This window comes from Monodelphis domestica, chromosome 1 (assembly GCF_027887165.1).
Source record: "Monodelphis domestica isolate mMonDom1 chromosome 1, mMonDom1.pri, whole genome shotgun sequence".
Classification (NCBI taxonomy): domain Eukaryota; kingdom Metazoa; phylum Chordata; class Mammalia; order Didelphimorphia; family Didelphidae; genus Monodelphis; species Monodelphis domestica.
Genome location: NC_077227.1, coordinates 225,355,842 through 225,374,505, shown reverse-complemented (window position 1 = coordinate 225,374,505; position 18,664 = coordinate 225,355,842). Strand labels below are relative to the sequence as shown.

Here is an 18,664-nt window from a genome sequence, read left to right as displayed (position 1 = left end):
GCATCTACTGATAGGAGGGAATCTGCTAGGTTTGGTGGGTAGAGAACTGGACCTGGAGTAAGAATTTCAGACACTGGCTCTGTGACCCTGGGCAAGTCCCTTAACTGTTGTTTGCCTTAATCAGCTGGAGAAGTAAATGGCAAAGCACTCCAAGATCCTTTGCCAAGAAAACTTCATGGCCAATATTGGCATGTTATTGTCCACAGGATCATGAAGAGTGGACAAGATGAAGCAACAATTGATAAAAGGGCAAAATTGCAATAGAGCTTGCAATACAATGCTGAAGAAATTTGTTCCCCCCAGGCAGCTCCTAGCCTGGGTTCTATTTCAATGCCTTTTCCCCCCCTATCTTCCAATGTCTCCGATGTGCGTTCCTGTAACAGAAAGTTCTTGGGTCTGTAAAGCAGAAAGTAATGACTTGTGGTAGGGCTGAGGTGTTCACCCTGATGTCAAAGGCCAGCTAGATTCCCAAGATACCTCAGTTTCATTCTGGCATCCTGGCTCAGTTATCTGTGAATTCTCTGAATCAGTATTGAATGAACTTATATTTTTAGTACCTCTTGGGGAATGGAGGTCATAAGTTTATTCCCAGATGTGTATAATGGAACTTCCTTCTATTCATTCTAAACTTATCTCTCTCAAACTCAAGACACATCCCCTCATTCTAATATTTCAACGTCCAATAAACAAGCTTATGTCATTTTGCCCCTACTATACATAATCACTTTCATGACAAATGCTGAAAATGTCTTCCTTATGCCTTGCCACACTATTCAATATTTATTTAAATAATAATAATTTAAATAATGTGTTGCTGCTGGGTTTATACCCCAGAGATCAGAAGGAAAGAGACTTGTACAAAAATATTTCTAGCCACACTCTTTGTGGTGGCAAAAAATTAGAAATGAGGGGAATTGGGGAATGGCTGAACAAATTGTGGTATATGTTGGTGATGGAATACTATTGTGCTAAAAGGAATGATGAACTGGAGGAATTCCATTGGAACTGGAACAACCTCCAGGAATTGATGCAGAGCGAAAGGAGCAGAACCAGGAGAACATTGTACACAGTGACTGATACACTGTGGCACAATCAAATGTAATAGACTTCTCTACTAGCAGCAATGCAATGACCCAGGACAATTCTGAGGGACTTATGAGAAAGAACACTATCCACATCCAGAGAAAGAACTGTGGGAGCAGAAATGCAGAAGAAAAACTATTACTTGATCACATGGGTCAGATGGGAATGTGATTGGGGATGTAGACTATAAAAGATTACCCTGGTGCAAATAATAATATGGACATAGGTCTTGATCAATGACACATGTAAAACCCAGTGGGAATTATGTGTCAACTCTGGGAGGGGGTTGGGGCAGAGGAGGGAAAGAACATGAATCTTGTAACCATGGAAAAATATTCTAAATTAATTAATTAAATAAAATGTTACAAATTAAAAAAAATGAAAAATTAAGTAATGTGTTGATTTTTTTTGTCCCTACAACCCTTACCTTCCATCTCAGAATCAATTCTATGTATTGATTCTAAGGCAGAAAAGCAGTAAGCACTAAGCACTGGGGGTTAAGAATCTTGTCCACAGCTATGAAGTGTCTAAGGCCAGATTTGAACCCAGGACATCCTCTCTCCAGGCTTGGCTCTTTATCCATTGAGCTACTAGCTGGTCCCTAATGTATTGATTTTGTTGTTTTCCCCCATACATTATTACTTCTCTGTTATATCTCCCAAGAACCTCAACCAATAACCCCAATTAATAATGTTCTCCCTTATAAAAAGGAAGTACAATTAAGTAAAAGCAGGTCATGTTAACCATGTCTATTGACATAGGTCTAAATCTGTACCAAGAGTTTACCACTTCTCTACTGAGAAAAGGAAGCTAGGTAATATACAGGTAGAGTGGTGGCTTTGGGGTCAGGACAGACATGGGTTCAAATCCTACCTCAGTTCAGACAGGGACAGCTAGTACTACAGCAGATACAGAGCCAGGTCTGGAGTCAAGGAGTCTCATTTTCCTCCTCAGACACTTACTAGCTGTGTGGCCCTGGACAAGTCATTTAATACTGTTGGCCTCAATTCTTCATCTATAAAATGAGCTAGAGAAGGAATTGGAAAAATGCTCCAGTATCTCTGCTATGATGATGATGACTTTGAAAACAACCCTGATGACAAGTTTCAAATCATTTTTCAGTTGGATCTAACTCTTTTCTTGGCAAAGATAGTAGAGTAGTTTGCCACTTCCTTCTCCAGCTCACTTTACAGATGAGGAAATTGAGGCAGAGTTAAGTGACCAGAATTAAATATCTGAGGCCAGATTTGAACTCAGGAAGACAAATCTTCCTGATATCAAGCCCTGTGCCAACTAGCTGCCCATTAAAAAAGCTCCCTCCGTTAAAGTTCTAATTGTTGTTGATTCATTTCAGTTGTGTCTGATTCCTTGTGACCCAAGATTATTTTTTAGTTTTCTTGGCAAAGAAACTGAAATGATTTACCATTTCCTTTTCTAGCTCATTTTACAGATGAGGAAATGGAGGCAAACAGAGTTAAGTGACTTTCCCAGGGTCACACAGCTAGTAAGCATCTGAAGTCAGATTTGAACTTAATGAAGATGTCTTCCTGATTCTAAGGCTAAAGTTAGCACAATTGGTGAGTGGCAAAGATAAGACTTGATACTGCTTGGATGAACAGAGTCATCGATTACAATTCTTTGGGTAAGATGGCAGACCACCAGGCTTTAACATCTGCCCTGCCGCTATGTGGCACTGCCCCAAATCCTCTCAGGTGAGACGTCGCTTCTGAGGAGATCAGGTATGGTCTTGCTGTGCTCTGCATTTCCCCAGCACCTAGCCTGGTCCTTGGGACATAGTATGTCCATAGTGATGCCATTCTTCATTCATTCATTCATGGTGGCACAGAAACTAAATCTAAAACATCCAATTGTCATCCTGCTGTTTTACCCAACTGTAGAAATGAAGGGAGATGGAATATTCTTACATCTGGATGCTTTCTCCTGAGGATGGGAGACTCTTATCTCTGCACCTGCTTGCCTTGCCCCCTTTTTGCTTTGTATTTTGTCCCAGCCATGTAATTCAGCGCACTGATGATCTGCCAGATTTTATAAAAGAACTATAAGGAATCTGGCCAAGGTGGCAATAAAAATGAATAACAACAATGACAAGTAGTTGTATGGTACTTTCAGATTTGCAAAATACTTTACAAAAATGATCTTATTTGATTCTCACCACAAGCTTGACAGATTCTATTATTATACCCCTTTCACAAACAAAGAAAAGGAGGTAAACAGAGGTAAATTGACTTGCCCAGGATCACACAGTTAATAAGTATCTGAGGATAAATTTGAATTCAGGTCTCCTTGTGACTCAGATTCACTGTACTACTCAGCTGTCTTTGGACAAGAAAGAAAATTGTGGAAACAGAGTACCCAGCTTTCTAAAGAATGAGAGGGATGTAGAGTCACCTACAACATGGCTAAAGTCTGGCAACAATCCAACTAAGGAGAGATTTTGTTGTCAGAGAATCCCAGAGTCCAAGAATCCCAATCCCCATTGATGGCTATTTAACTCGATCCTTGCCTAAAAAACATGTACGTTATGATATATGTGACAGGTGTTTGGCCAGCCTTTGCTGGAAAACCTTCGGTGAGGAAGAACACATTACCTCCAGAGGGCAGTCCATTCCACTTTTCCCTCACTTTAAGCCTAATTTGCATCCTTCCTCCCCACCCCCAAGGAGAAAGAAAGTGGAGGAAGAGGGAAGGTAGAAGGGAAGGGAATATACATCTATATAGTACTTATTAGGTACCAGGCACCATGCTGCTGTTTTTTGCTTTTTTTAAATTATTATTCTTACTTTCTGTCTTAGAATCAATAATAAGTATTGGTTCCAAAAGGGTTGTATGGGCTAGACAACTTGGGATTAGTGACTCACATGCTAAGAGCTTTTTACAATTATTATCTCATTTAATTCTCACAACATCCCTGCAAGGTAGGTGCTATTGATATTCTCATTAATATAATAACTGAAGCGAACAGTTTAAATGAATTACTCAGAATCATAGTTAATAAGTATCTGAGGTTGGATTTGAACTTAGAACTTCCTGAAAATTTGATCCATTGCTCTTCTGAGGAAACACACACACACAACTCCAGAAGGAAAAAAAAAAAACTCACCCCCAAACCCCACTCATCTAATCACTCTTTCAATTGACAAAACTTCAGACCCTTAAACACAGCCATTGTGAATTTTCTGAGCCTTTTCTTTCCCTTTTGGAACATCCTCACTTTCTTCAACCCATTCTCATATGGTATGACCCTGAGACCCTTTCCTATTCCGTTTCCCCCCCCCCCTCTGCTCCCTCCCCTTTCCCCTCCCTCCCAACTATCCAGCTTATCAAGGCTCCTAAAACATAGTAACCAGAATGGAGAACAATCCTCTGATGGGGATCTGAACCATGGGATTATTGCCTTCTTCCTGATGTTTCTATCCTGAAAGCTATGCCTCAGGGAGTCTTAGATTTGAAAGAGATTTCACAGGTCATTTAGTTGAACTCATCTCTGAGAAACATCTTCAAAGGATAACTCCTTCTCTCTCACCCCAAATACTTCAATTGTGCCTGATTCTTTATGATGCCATTTGGGGTTTTCCTGGCAGATACTAGAGTGGTTTACCATTTCCTTCTCCAGTTCATTTTACAGATGAAGAAACTGAGGCAAACAGGGGTAAGTAACCTGTCCAAGCTCACACAGATAGTGACTGAGGCTGGATTTGAATTTGGGTCTGACTCAAGGTCTGGCGCTCTATCCCCTGTGCCACCTAGGTACCACCAAATAGGTAGCCAGCCTCTACACGATGAGTAATTTACCACCTTGGGAGACAGACTACATCACTTTTGGACCGCTCCAATTTCTAAGCTACAGAATCTATTTCTGCAGAGACTATAGCTGGCCTGTAACTTGTTTTATCTTTCACTCTCCTCCCAGCTGTGCTTCTGACTTGGTGGACTTTGCCTTCGTGTCTTGCTCAATTGCTGTCTTTCCCTAAGTTTCTGGAGTCTTTTATTTTTTAAACTCTTATCTTCTTAGAATTGATATCAAGAATCAGTTCCAAGGCAAAAGAGGAGTAAAGGCTAGGTCATTGTTACGTGACTTGCCCAGGGTCACACAGCTAAGAGGTTTTAGAGGCCAGATTTGGACCTAGGACCTTCCTCTCCAAGCCTGGCTCTCTATCCACTGAGCACCTTGCTGCCCCCCTGGGGTCTTCCCATCCAGGGACATCCCTTGCCCCATTTCCCTATTGGTGAGTTTCTCCGGAGGCAGGTCTTAGTTTGGGGGAAGAGGCTGGGCTGGCTGTCCTTCATTCTTTTGCAGACTCTGCTTCTCACTCTCTGGACTTTTACTGGCACGTCCCCTTAGTTATTTCTTCTCATTCTTCTTTCATGTCCCTTTTAGGTTCTCTTTCCCCACTAGAATGCAAGCTCCTTGAGAGCAGGGGCTTGTCTTTTTGCCTTCAACACTTAGTACAAGGTAAGTGCCTAATGAATGCTTGTTACTTTACTTGCCTCCATGACTCCTGCTTCTGCCTTTTGAACTCAACTAAAATAAGGCAAATTCCCCTTCTAGAGGATATGGCTTTGAACATTTGAACAAAGCAATCGCATCCTCATTACTTTCCTCATCTAGAATGTGGGCATTAATCAGACGGGTTTTCTTTTCTTTTTTAAACCCTTCTATCTTAATATCAATTCCAAGGCAGAAGGGCTGTATAGGCTAGGCAATTAGAGTTAAACGACTTGCCCAAACAGCCGGGAAGTGTCTGAGGTCACATTTGAACCCAGAACTTTCTGTCTCCAGATCTGGCACTCTATCCACTATGATATTGAGCTGGTCTTGAAGGTCTCTTCCAGCTGTGAATCCTCCAGTCTTATGACCTTCCCCCAACTTCAGTCTTGTATTCTTTAAAGCCATTCTTTTCTGCACCCTCAGCATCTGGCACAGTGTCTTGAATAAACATATTAGTCGCTTCACAAGTGTCTGCTGAATGAATGAATGAATGAATGAATGAATGAATGAATGAATGAGATTTTGCTAACTCAATCAGCATTTCTATCAGGACAGACCTGAATTAGGCAGAAATGGCTTATGGGTGTTTTGGAATCACTCCTTCTGACAAAATTCAGCAGTCAGGATTCTGATCAGTTTTATTATTATTATGAAAATACTCTAGCCTTTATTCCTTTTTGGAGGTTTTTTCTTTATACAAAAAGAATCTGTGCTTTAAACAATCATTACTCCCAAGAGGTGCATTGCATTTTAATTAAAAATTAGAAATGATATCTATCTGGCCTGAAAAATAAACACTAGAGAAACATGGAATCCAAGAGCTGGAAGGAACTTTTAGAAATCGTCTAACCCAACTCAGATGTGTAACGTGAATCTAGTTGGGCTTTTTTTTTTTGACAAGTTGTCATCCAGACTCTGTTTTCAGACTTCCAGTGGTGGAGAGCTCACCCCCACACAAGGCAGAAAACGCAAATTGTGCTCATTCATTTTATTGAGAGTGCACAGATTTTTGATATAGCTATTGCATTACAATACTGATTGCTAGATGTCTTAGAAAGGCTTAATTCATATTTATTCTATACTTTTTTCTTCACAATAAAAATAATCAGAAAATCATGCCAATGTCTTAAAATCAAGAACATTAATTCATTCAGATTTAATGACAATTTTTTTAAACTAAGGACCCCATATCACAGAGTACTCACAGTGCAGAAGGTCACAGTCATTGAAAAAATAAATAACATAATGCATTTATGTCATTTTCCATTTCCCAACTCATTGTCCCCAGCCTATTATTAAAGAGATTTTGCACTTGAGTCCAGTCCAGTGTGTCAGATGGAAGGGCCTGGATGAACCCCACAAAAAGATGGGTAGTGGCTTCCGAAGTTGTATTTTTACAAAAGGTTCTTTCCTGATGATGAACACATTCTGGAAAGAGCTGTATCCTTGGTACTCAGTGGAATCCAAACATGTCATGCCACATAATTGCTACTTGGTAAATCAGTGGGTTTCTGCATAGGCTCAGACCATTTATGGTACCCAGTGGTTCCCTGCTCCTCAAGTCCTTAGGTCTGGAGTGGTAAGGGGAGCCCCTCCTGGGGACCATCTGTGCCTGAATTTTAGACATTTGCCAAACTTTATTTCTTTGGATTCTGCCCCTAATGCCCAGGAGCTGCCACATCTGGAAGACCATCTTCTTAAGGTCATCAAGAATCTAATTTTTTTGTTCTCTAAAAAGCTGAGTAACAATTCCACTTTGGCAATTGTTAGGAGACTCAGAAAGTGACTCTATTTCCCCTCTTTGTCCCCCCCCAAAGTGCTCTGCATTCAAGGTCCAGCAGCATCTCTGAAACAGCATGGAAAACAAATGGTCCATTCAATGGAACTATATGCTTCCATTTTCTCCCCCAACACACACACCCCAACTCAGCTTAGTACGGCAGTTTTTTTGAGCTTCCATTCCTACAAGATACCATAGTTTTGTTTGGAGGAAAAGTGGGGTGAGGAGGAAAGAGAAATCCTGCCATTGTGATTAGCAATTGCTTTCTGATCTCCTTGCACTATAGGGGGAAGTAAAAGGTAAGTGTTAAAGATGTTCTGGACTTCAAAACTTTTGGAACCTTCTATTGTGGGAAAGCTTTGTTGACTTAGAGTTAGAGGAGGTTATCTAGTCTAATTCCATCATTTTACAGAAGAAAAAACAGAGGCGCTGAGAGATAAAATGAATTACTTGAAATTACTTTAATGATACCACTAATTTTTTTTTAAAAGTCAGAGGACCTGGGTTCAAACCCTGCCTCTGTTACTACCCGGGTACTCTTGGGCAAGTCTCTTTTATCTCTCTTGGCTTGTTTCCTCATCCGTAGAATGAGGGGTTTGGAGTTGATGGCTTCTAAGGTTTTTCCAAGCTTTAAATCTATGATGTGACATGATGACAGAGCTCAAGGTCACAGGATGTCAGATGGTTTTGTTCCTCCCTGCTGTAAGGAAAAAACATGGATCTGGGTTAGTGACTAGGAAAGCTAAGTCTTTATTGACTATTGGAATGATGTTTCCTTTGGGGGATAAAGATAAACCCAGCAAAATCTCATGTGGATAATAAAAAAAAAATCCCAACAACAAATTGCAAATATTTTCCTTTTTTTAAAAATGAATTTTCTAGAGTCATTTACCTTCTTGATTCATCACTGAAAAAGTCCTGGCCAATGGAGCTAATAAAGAAACTATGTAGAAATTCTGGCAAACAATAACATTGTGTATAGATTAAACTGAGAGATTATCAGTCTGAATAAAGAGCAGATGATTCCAGAATTTTAACTCTGTTGAGTTCCTTAATTTCCCATGGGCAAAGTATTTTTAATTTTCCTAAAAGTTTGTTTTTCTCTCAACATTTGGGCTAATCAAGCATTTCTTTCCCCCAATGGCAACTACTACCTAGAGAACTGAGGAAGAAGTTGAGCAAAATCTCAGATTAACCCATGATGGACACTAATGCTACACATAAACAAAATACTTCAGAAGCACAGGAAGCTGAAAGGAGTATACTGTAATAAGCCATAGCTACGAGCTTGTGGCAGAGGCATGTGCAATGAAGAAAGAATCCACAGGAGGCATGAAAGGAGTGCAACATATCATTAAAAACAAAATTGCCAAGATTCAGATATTTTTTGGTGAAAAGTAAGGTTTGTTTTTTTTTTAGACCTTCCCTAAAGTCTTTAACTGAAGTGCTGGATCTGGACTTAGGGGGCTTGTGTTTGAATCCTGGTTCTGCTACTTCATATCTGTGTGACCTTGTGCATTTCTCTTTACCTCTCTTAGCCTCAATTTCCTCATCTGGAAAATAGGTGGAGAAGGACTAGATGACGTCTAAGCTCTTTTGCAACTCCAGATACAACAATCCCATGTTTCTTTAAAGTGGGTAGACCCATTGAGGGTCATGCCAACAAAGCACTAGTTCTGGTAGGTCTTACTGAGCTAGGAAAACTTCACGGATAAGCCTGGCAATGGACTGCCTATCTATCACTCAAGAAGCAGCCTGGCTAAATTCGGAGATGCTCCTCAGGAGATGGTTGGCCACTACACAAACTTTGCAGACCTAGAACTCAGGAAGACCAGATTTGTGTGATTCTCCAAATTTATGGAATTATGGATCCCTTAAGTGCTAAAGTTCTCTCAAACACATGACCTCATGAAGACAGTCTGATCATCAACACCATGTAGCTCTCTCTTTTGTGAGGAGGGCAACAAAATGGCAACAGTGAAGAATGGCCAATGAATGATGGCTGTATCAAGATGAAAATGCTTATTCCTCTAAGCTGTACATTGAAGCATAATTCCTCTGTGTCTGAGAGCAGCATGATGGCCAGGTTACCATGACTTCTAGCATTTCCCAATCTTAATGTAAAATGAGCCTTTCCATTTAGACTTAGTTAATTAGAAGATTTACTTTGGGAAGGGACAGTTGGTGAAATGGGAAGAGCACAAGGGTCAGTCAGAGGACCTAGGGTCACATCTCACCTCTCTCTCACTATCCCTTCATATCTTTCATTAAGTCACTTAACCTGTTCCTTTTGGGCTCAGGTTTCTGATGCATAAAATGAAGAGACTGGACTTCAGCTCTAAATCTAAGAGCTTCTGAATCCCTTCATTTCAGGAATGAGAAAACTGAGGCCTGAAGAGAAATTACATTACTACATAGACAAACAGGAAAGCCAAGATTTGAACCATAATTCTTTGGCTTGAAGTCCAAGCCAAAGTGTGGTGTTTTTTATAAACAAATTACCCACCACTAAACCAAAATTTCTTGTTAGATTGGGGTCCTGGTTAATGAATGTGTCTTTTTGACAAACAATCCTCACGCCAAACAAAACATGGCGACCGAGTGTTTTGTTATCTAACTTGGAAGCTTATTTTTGATGACAAGAAATTGTTTTTATTAAGCAAAAAAGGACATCGATGACAAGCTACTTAAGCTTGTTTTCACTGAATACAAGAATTGAAATGGATGTGGAGCAAACTCATCTCTTCTCACTCCAGTACTGGCTGCATCACAGACATTTGGAAAAGATTATTCAAAATGAGTGGTTTTGGAGAGGCCCCTTCTTATAGTTTTGAGGAAGCTGCTAACCAAATCTCTCCACAGAGAGGGACTTGCATGGTTGACTGAGAAGAACAGAAAACACACATGTTAAAGTTGAATGAGTGCTAGATGGAGAGTCAAGGGACCTGGGTTGGAATCTTGGCTATATCATTTATCGCCTCCAGAGCTCAGCTTCCTTTTGGATACCAGGTTTTCCAAGGTCCTTTCCATTTCTAAGTTCTAGGATCCTCTTGGCTGGAATGAAATCCCGGATTCTTAAGTTCCTCGAGGCAGGAACTTTGAGGAGATGCTTTTCAGATGAGCATAGGTTCAGTGGGGAGCACAATGATCCTGGAAATGGTAGGTATGAGGTGGGAAGACCTGTAGGATTGGAGTGGCTGTGGCAATAACTCAGTAAGGTACTTGGAATATATCTGCAAACTTTACTCTGATGAGTAGGCTAATGTTTATTAGGGATGAGCTCCAGTGGTTTTAGATATACTCATGGATATATTGGGAAGAAGAAGAAAGATGCTTGGAATCCCAGCAGATTTCTGATCCTATCAGACAAAAAGGTCATTTATTAAGATTGTAGGTTTGGAATTACAAGAGACTTTACAGGTCGTATAGTTCAATACCTTCATCCTTAAAGATGAGGAAACTGAAGCAGAGTGATTAAATCACATTAAATTATGGTTAGCAATTAGAAGAACCAAGATTCAAACTCAAATCTTCTAATTCCAAATTCAGTATTTTCTTCACTCTGCTGATGCTTCTTTAAGACTTTCCACAAGCATTTAAGTGTCTCCTTCCTGAATACTATTAATTATCTTACTTCTAAGCTATATGAAATGTAGAAAAGTGTGCATCTTTCTTCCAGTGTTTAGTTACATTCTCATTCCCTGCTCTGATTAAGGAATGATGAACAGGGGCAGCTTTCAGTGGATTGAGAGACTAGAGACGGGTGGTCTTCTTGGGTTCAAATCTGGCTTCGGACACTTCCCAGTTGTGTGACCCTGGACAAAGCACTTGATCTTAATTGTCCAGCCCTTTCCATTCTTCTGTCTTCGAACTGATACTGAGTATTGAGTCTGAGGTGGAAGGTGAGGGTTTAAAAAAAGAAATGATGAACAGAGAACAGCTGAGGGAACATGGGAAAAAATGGAGAAATGGATCCTCTGCAATTTCACTTAATTAAATAACACAAACTTCATGCACACAGAAGAATAGTCAGAACAAGAGTAGATTCACTTCAAAAAGATCTTTAAAGGTGCCAGATTCTTTCCTGAACTAGGGTGGGAAGGAAGATTCATTCACTCTTTTAGACCATCAGTTTGTGCTATGGAGCTCACTGTTTCTGGAAGTTGTGTATCACCACCACTATCAAACTCACTCTTTGGAATGAAACAAGTACCAAGGACAAGCAGCAAGTCGGAAGCAAGGAAGGACCCCTTGTGAATGATTCTCAATCCTACCATATCTGAAATAATAAGTTTTTCCCCAGGAAATCCAAACTTTGGGCATTAAGGATACAGCTCCAGTCATTCTTCCTCTTTCCTTGCATATTGTCATAAATTATTGTCACAAAAGGGAAATGAATCTGCTGCTTGCAGATCCTAAATCTTTCCTTAGTATCTAGGCCTAGAGAGCACAAAAATCAGAATTCTGGCAGAATTCACATCTCCTAGCTAAATGTGCTTACTAAGAAATTATTCAAATAATGATGTAGATTCTGTATCTCTGAGGAGTTTGATAATGAAAGACAAATTTAGGATCATTGATTTTGAGCTGGAAGGAACTTTCAAAGCCATTTAATTGAACTTCTTCATTTTAAAGAGGAAGACCAGAGGCCCAAAGAGTTGTAGAGGCATACCTAAGATTACAGATGTAGCAAGCAAGCGGTAAGGCCTGAATTTGAACCCAGATCCTCTACCTATAAATTCAAGGATCTTGCCACTGAACCACAGTGGACTCTTTTTTGGTCAAGTGAGCATGTTTAATTATTACTTAACATTCTGTCTGCTATTTGAGATCTGAGAACAACACAAAGAGAAATGAAAGGAAACAATGGTAATAACAACACAAATTAACCAAACAACTTTGTCTCTGTCTCTCTCTCTCTCTCTCTCTCTCTCTCTTTTTTAAGACCATGTTTCCTTCCCTTGACCAGGTTGGATTCCTGGTATAAATTCTATCTAGTCATAATGAATAATCCTTGTGATATATTGCTGTAGTCTCTTTGATAGTATTTTATTTAATAATTTTTCATCAATATTCATAAAGGAAATTGGTCTATAATTTTCTTTTTCTGTTTTTGGTCTTCCTGACTTTGATATCAACACCACAAAAATTTTGGTAGGCCTCCTTCTTTGCTTATTTTGCCAAATAGTTTATATAGTATGGGGATTCATTGTTCCTTAAATATTTGATAGAATTCACTTGTGAATCCATCTGGCCCTGGGGTTTTTTTCTTAGGGAATTCATTAATGGTTTATTCAGTTTCTTTTTCTAACCCTAACCTTGCTTAGATAAATCTAACATTCCTTCTTCCTCTCCTTCCTATTATGCCAAATAGTGCAGACACCTACTAGCTTCAACCCACTGCTGCTCAGAATTCCTGAGCTCAAGTGACCCAGCATCCTCAAGCCTCTCAATCAACAAGTATGCCAAGAGCCATGCAACATCATGGCGGACCCCAAACAAGTTCAATCAGAATGGAAGACAGAAGAAGGAAGTTTCACCAGGAAAATAGATAAGGCAAGACCAAGACTGATCAGGCATTCTTTGGGGAAGACTGATCACTATAGGATGATGACAGAAAACAGAGTTGGTGTTAACTCAGTCAAGAAAGAAAACTTTGCCTATTGCTTCTGGTTCAGAACTCACTTCTGGGACAGGTACCTGAACCTTTCTTTACCATCCACTCCATAACTCACTCCAGCAAGAATGGGAAACCCAGTCTGACTTAAGAGTTGGTACGAACTTTTAGCCAAGTTCAACTACCTGGTTTTACAGGTCAGAAAACTGAGATCCAGAGAGGTAAAGGTGACTCAGGAAATAAAAAGCAGAACTAGGATGGATCATCCAAATGACTCTGATCCAATTTATACAGGACAATGGAGGTGAAAGGAACAACCAGATAGCTATAATAGAGGCAACTTCAATACTATTAAAATTAGTGATTTTTCTTCCTTAAGATTCAAAATCTACATAGCTTTAATTTTCCATCTCCACAGAATAGACATTTCCATGTGCTAATTGGCTCTGGGAATAAAAGTAGGGTAAAAAAGGTCTTAAAAAATAAAATCCTAATTATTCAAATAATTCTTTCAAATTTGCATTTGATGTTTATTGCTCTGGGGCCTAATTTCTGCTTCAGTTTAAAAATTATATGTTCACCTAAAGTATATGTATACCTGTGTCCAAAAAAATGTTTATAGGCTTTAAGAGAGTTCCATTGGCACAGTGAATTAAAAAGAAAACTATACACATGGATTTCATAAATTAAAAACATTTGTTATTTTCTATTGGAAGCTGTAGTGTACTTACAATTATAGTTTTAAAAGGATCATGATAATAGACTACTCAAAAAAAAACACCCACAACCTTAAAATTATTTTTCTAAGGAAAATTATAATGAGAATTTCCTTATAATTAAGCTTCATAAGAGTAATTGGATGGTCGTGTGTGACAAGTAAGTTCTATAACACAGAATGTAAGAACTAGAATTAACCTCTGAGATTATGGAGTTCTGCTTCCTCATTTGGTGGATGAGGTCATTTAGGTCCAGAGTGGGAGTGATTTGCCCAAGATCACACAGCAAGTCAACACAGAACCCAGGCTTGCTAACTCTAAATCTAGAATTCTTTACATTGCCCCAGTATAACATTTTTTCCGTATCAACACATTGCTCCTCTTGGCTGGGACTATGTAGCCTGGGTTTTATTCTGACATTTTGCTACAAATCTATTGTGGTCCTCAGCAAAGTCTTTGAATGAGGAACAATGGTAGGATGTGACCTCAAGAGACCATCGGTCACTTAAGCATTTGATGAAGTTCCACTGAAACCTGAATAAACAAGGGTTTATTCCCACAGGAACCAAGCCATAAGTTAAAATTATACATGTTTTCCCTATTCTGAGAAAGTTAGTCTATGTTTTTGCCATCTACCACAGGGAAGACGTCTTCAACTCCCTAAAATTCCCAGCCTCCAGAAGTATACACTGATTTATTTACACAGCCTTCTGGTCAACCTATGGATTGGATGGTCCAGTGTCTAGCTACCATGGCTCCTAAAGCTTCCTCTTGGTCTGACTACTAATACTGACTTAGAATCAGAAGGGAGAACAGGATAATGCATCAGTCCTTCCCTTCTTAGACTCATGCAGGCTAAACGGAATTGATGAGAGAAACACACAAATGCTTCTTCCTGTGAAGATTCAGGCTAATGAAATTCAGAAGAGGTGCAGGAAAATGTGGTCATGCCTTTAACTAGAACCCCCTTCTTCCCCCCCCAAAAACCCCAAACCAACTTAAGAATAGTATATAGATTAGAGCAATCAAAGTCTTCAGGAATTCCCTAGTTGATGTGAACTCACTCTTTTTCTCACTAATTGAGGGCTGTTTCTTTGTGGGTTTTTAAACATATGATTTTCTTGAAATCATCATGGGTGGTTCCTATATACTGTTAATTGTAAAATATTTAAATATTAAAAATGCATCAAATATTTAGTCATCTTATATAGACTTTTGCTATATAAACATTAAAAAAATAAAAAAAATCTATGTAGAAAATTAATTGTGCTCTTTTTTAAGAAAGCTCAAATGGTTTATTTTAATAAATCTTTTAAATAAGTATTTCAGAGCTACATAGCAGTTTTTAAAAAAATGTTAACTATACTGTTGAATCTATTTTGAATTGATAAACCATCTCTGGCATCTCACATAAAATAAACCATGAGGTTGGAGTAGCTTTGTGTCTTGAAATTATGGTTTTAAGAGTTGCCTTTACCTAAAGAGATGAAGGGGACATCTCTATCCTTGTCATTGTTCACTAATCATGGCACTGCTTTACCTGGCATGGTGATTACATCATAAATTGGTGGAGTATCTCAACAACTGTTTTGACAAATGGCCTAGTTTCAAGAGTAGAATGTGAATAATGGATGATAAAACCAAATTGATGTTGCAATTTGTCATCTAGAAGATGCAGAGTGTGTTTATGGAAGAAACACATTTTTAAACTATTCATGACAATTTCCATTGTATTACTGAGTTAGCACCCAATTAGATTTTTAAGTTATTTTTACCATCTTCTCTATCTCTAAGTTTAAATTTTTAGTGCCAGTGAAAATGTTACATCTAGGTTTGCTTTCCCACAAGCATGACTTTTTCCATTTTCTACCATGTTCCTTTTAGATAGCATAACATTTTCCATCGGGATTATCTGCACAGGTGTTGCTTTGTTTTTGAATATTTCGTAGATCAAGCTCCAAGTGCATCATCATAGGTGATGGCAGTCGCCACTTTTCCATCTTCCACTCTAAGAATTGTGCATATTCTTCAAAGGTTTCAAGACAAGTGGCGGCATATTCAGTGTCATCGCTGAATGCTCCAACATGCCGATGACACAGGCCTCCAAAAAAATCAAGCCTTTCCAGGGGAAGTTTTCAACAGTGCATGCCATGTCATGTAATTTGGCTTCCCAGGCCAGCGGTTAAATTTGAGAGCAGTGTTTCTACTCTGAATGCAGCCAAGGAGAGTTCCGACTTACTAGGCTGCTTTATTTCCAAAAGCATGAGTGCCAGGCAGGGAAAGACAAATGCTGGGTGTTGGGGATCGCAGGGGTGGAAGGGAAGGGGCACACGCTAGTCTCACTCATTGTAGTGTGCAAAAGGAGACTGTAACTACCCTTCCTTGACCCTGTGGCTCAGTGTTTTGGGAGACTCCTTTTTTTTTCTTTTCCTCCATATTATACGACCTTGAAAGAGAAACTCCAGAGGAGAGAAATGCTGCCTCCCAGGCTTTAAGTTCCTGCCACCCACCAAAGGTCATCATTTGCTCTTCTTTCCAGCAAGTGAAAGGGTGGACCGCTAGCTGGTGATGGAGGAAAGACTCTCGTATTTTGGGATGGAAAGACAGAGAAGTTAAATGCCCTCTTCATAAGGGCCCAAAGACAGCTCACTCTCCCTCCCAGCGGCTGTGGCTTTACTTTAATCATCTTCTCGGCACATTGGCAAGTTGACGAAAGTAAAGACGTTAAACTCTATCATTATCGAGAAGCACAAGAAAATGGCATAGAGCACCAACACGTAGATGCCAAGTTTCTTGTCAAGTCTCCATTTATTTAGATGGATACCAAGCACCTGGAAGCAAAGAGATAAGATTAATAAGAAATAAGATTAAATTAGGTTTCTTGGGGATCAAAGGGCTAGGAGCCCTTTCAGATGGAAATATCAACTAAAAGGGAAAGTGTGTAAGAACCTTAAGGTTAAAGTATCATGTTCTGTTGGTGGACACAGAGGGTGGGTGACTGGTATATTTCTCTAAACAGATCAAGCTACTGGGTGATTCAGAAGGGTAGCTCAAATCTGGTGTTGGACACTTACTAGCTGTGTGACCCTAGGCTAGTCATTTAACCCTTTTGGCCTCAATTTCTTATCTGTAAAATGACAGTGGAGAAGGAAAAGATACTAGAGTATCTTTGCCAAGAAACTTCACGAAGAATCAAACACAACTAAAATGACTGAACAAAAAATCCAAACTTTGCCAGTGACTTCCCAAATCATTGGACTTTTTTTCAATTCTTTGCCTCCTGACCTCTGCAGTTTCTGATGCCAATTCCTGAGGAATGGTCTTCTTTAGCCCCTCATAACCACACTTTTCTCTAACTTTTCCTGCTTCCTTAACCTCTCTCTCTCTCTCTCTCTCCCCCCCCCCCTCTGTCTCTCTGTCTCTCTCTCCCTCTCTCCTCTCTTCTCTCTCACCCTCTCTCTCTCTCCTCTCTGTCTGTCTCTCTCTCCTTCTCTCTCTTTCCTTCTCTCTTTCTCTCTCTCTCTCCCTCTTCCTCTCCCTCTCCCTCTCTCTCCCTCTCTCTCTCTCCCTCTCCCTCTCTCTCCTTCTCTCTCTCTCTCTCTCCTTCTCTCTCTCTCTCTCTCTCCTTCTCTCTCTCTCTCTCCTTCTCTCTCTCTCCCTCTCCCTCTCCCTCTCTCTCTCTCTCTCTCTCCTCTCTCTCTCTCTCTCTCTCTCTCTCTCTCTCTCTCTCTCCCTCTCTCTCTCTCTCTCTCTCCCTCTCTCTCCTTCTCTCTCTCTCTCTCTCTCTCTCTCTCTCTCTCTCTCTCTCTCTCTCTCTCTCTCTCTCTCTCTCTCTCTCTCTCTCTCTCTCTCTCTCCCCCTCTCCCTCTCTCTCTCTCCCCCCTCCACCTTTTTGCTAGCCTCTCATTTTCTCTCCATTCTCATAAAGTTAGTGACCCTCAAGGATCAAGTCTTGATAATCTTTCTCTTCACCCTCTCCCTTGGAATTCTCATTCACTCTTATGTCTTTAACCATCTCTATTCATATAAAAACTGAATTTCTAACTGCAGCCTTAACTTCCCTTCTGAATTACAGTCATAATTGGACTTCAAGCGTTTTCAAGGCTGGTGGAGGATCTGCCGCGTGGACCTGGGACTCTGACATTGGTGAGGCAGCTCTTGGATCTTCCCTTAAGAATTATCACATGGGTGAGTGAAAAAGGCTGACTCCCTTTCCTGGCCTTCTGGAGGGACTCCCTAGGAGGAGGCAGCTTCGTGGCCCGAGCCCTGGCTTCCTTCATCCCTGGGCCTTCCAGCTGAGGACTAATTAGCCCTGCCTGGGCTAAGCCAGGGACGGAAGCAAAGTACTTAGTAGATATCTTACTCTATCTTCTTTCACTTTTCTCTTACTTTACTCTCTCCTTTTGTAAATAAACGACCATAAAAAGTCATTCTGACTGAGTAATTAATTTCAGGGACCACATTTCTTATAAATGTAGCCCAGCGTTTCATTTTTAACCCCTACACTTTCTTGCATGGACACTGTACCCCCCCCCCCCCCCCCAACCATAGAAGTGTTTCAGGCAAATGGTAAGCAGGGAAAGTCCTTTGCTTCCTTCTATCCTTGTGACTCCTAACCCAAACCATCTGATAACTCCTATAAGACCTGAGAGGATTATCTTCCTTGGATCTCCCTTTAGATGGAGAGAGAGATACACCTCCAGGCTATACCTTGATACCATCAGGTTGTATCTAAGACATCTACCTGTCATGTTCCCTAAATTATGGGGGTCACCCCCTATGTCTTTAGGCAGACCCCGGTCAGATGACCAAACCCCTCTGCCCATGCCTCAGGGCATACCTCTCTAGAGTCATGTCTTCACTGTCATAAAGAATATAAAGACCCCAGAAATCATGTCATCTGAGAGAACAGCTTTCCCATCCATGTTGTTCCCCTTAGGAGACAGTCTTCCTGGCCA

The 18,664-nt window shown here is 40.2% G+C and overlaps 1 protein-coding gene across 2 annotated transcripts in view; it reads right to left on the bottom strand.

Moving 5' to 3' along the window:
- Positions 1-6,566: 6,566 nt before the first annotated feature.
- SLC24A4 (solute carrier family 24 member 4) overlaps positions 6,567-18,664 on the bottom strand; it is a 291,187-nt gene continuing 279,089 nt past the window's right edge. For both annotated transcript variants that reach the window (XM_056810456.1, XM_056810457.1), the window contains exon 17: positions 6,567-16,537. In XM_056810456.1, the coding sequence (XP_056666434.1) occupies positions 16,385-16,537 (153 nt within the window). In that variant the 3' untranslated portion in view covers positions 6,567-16,384. The remainder of the gene's footprint in view (positions 16,538-18,664) is intronic.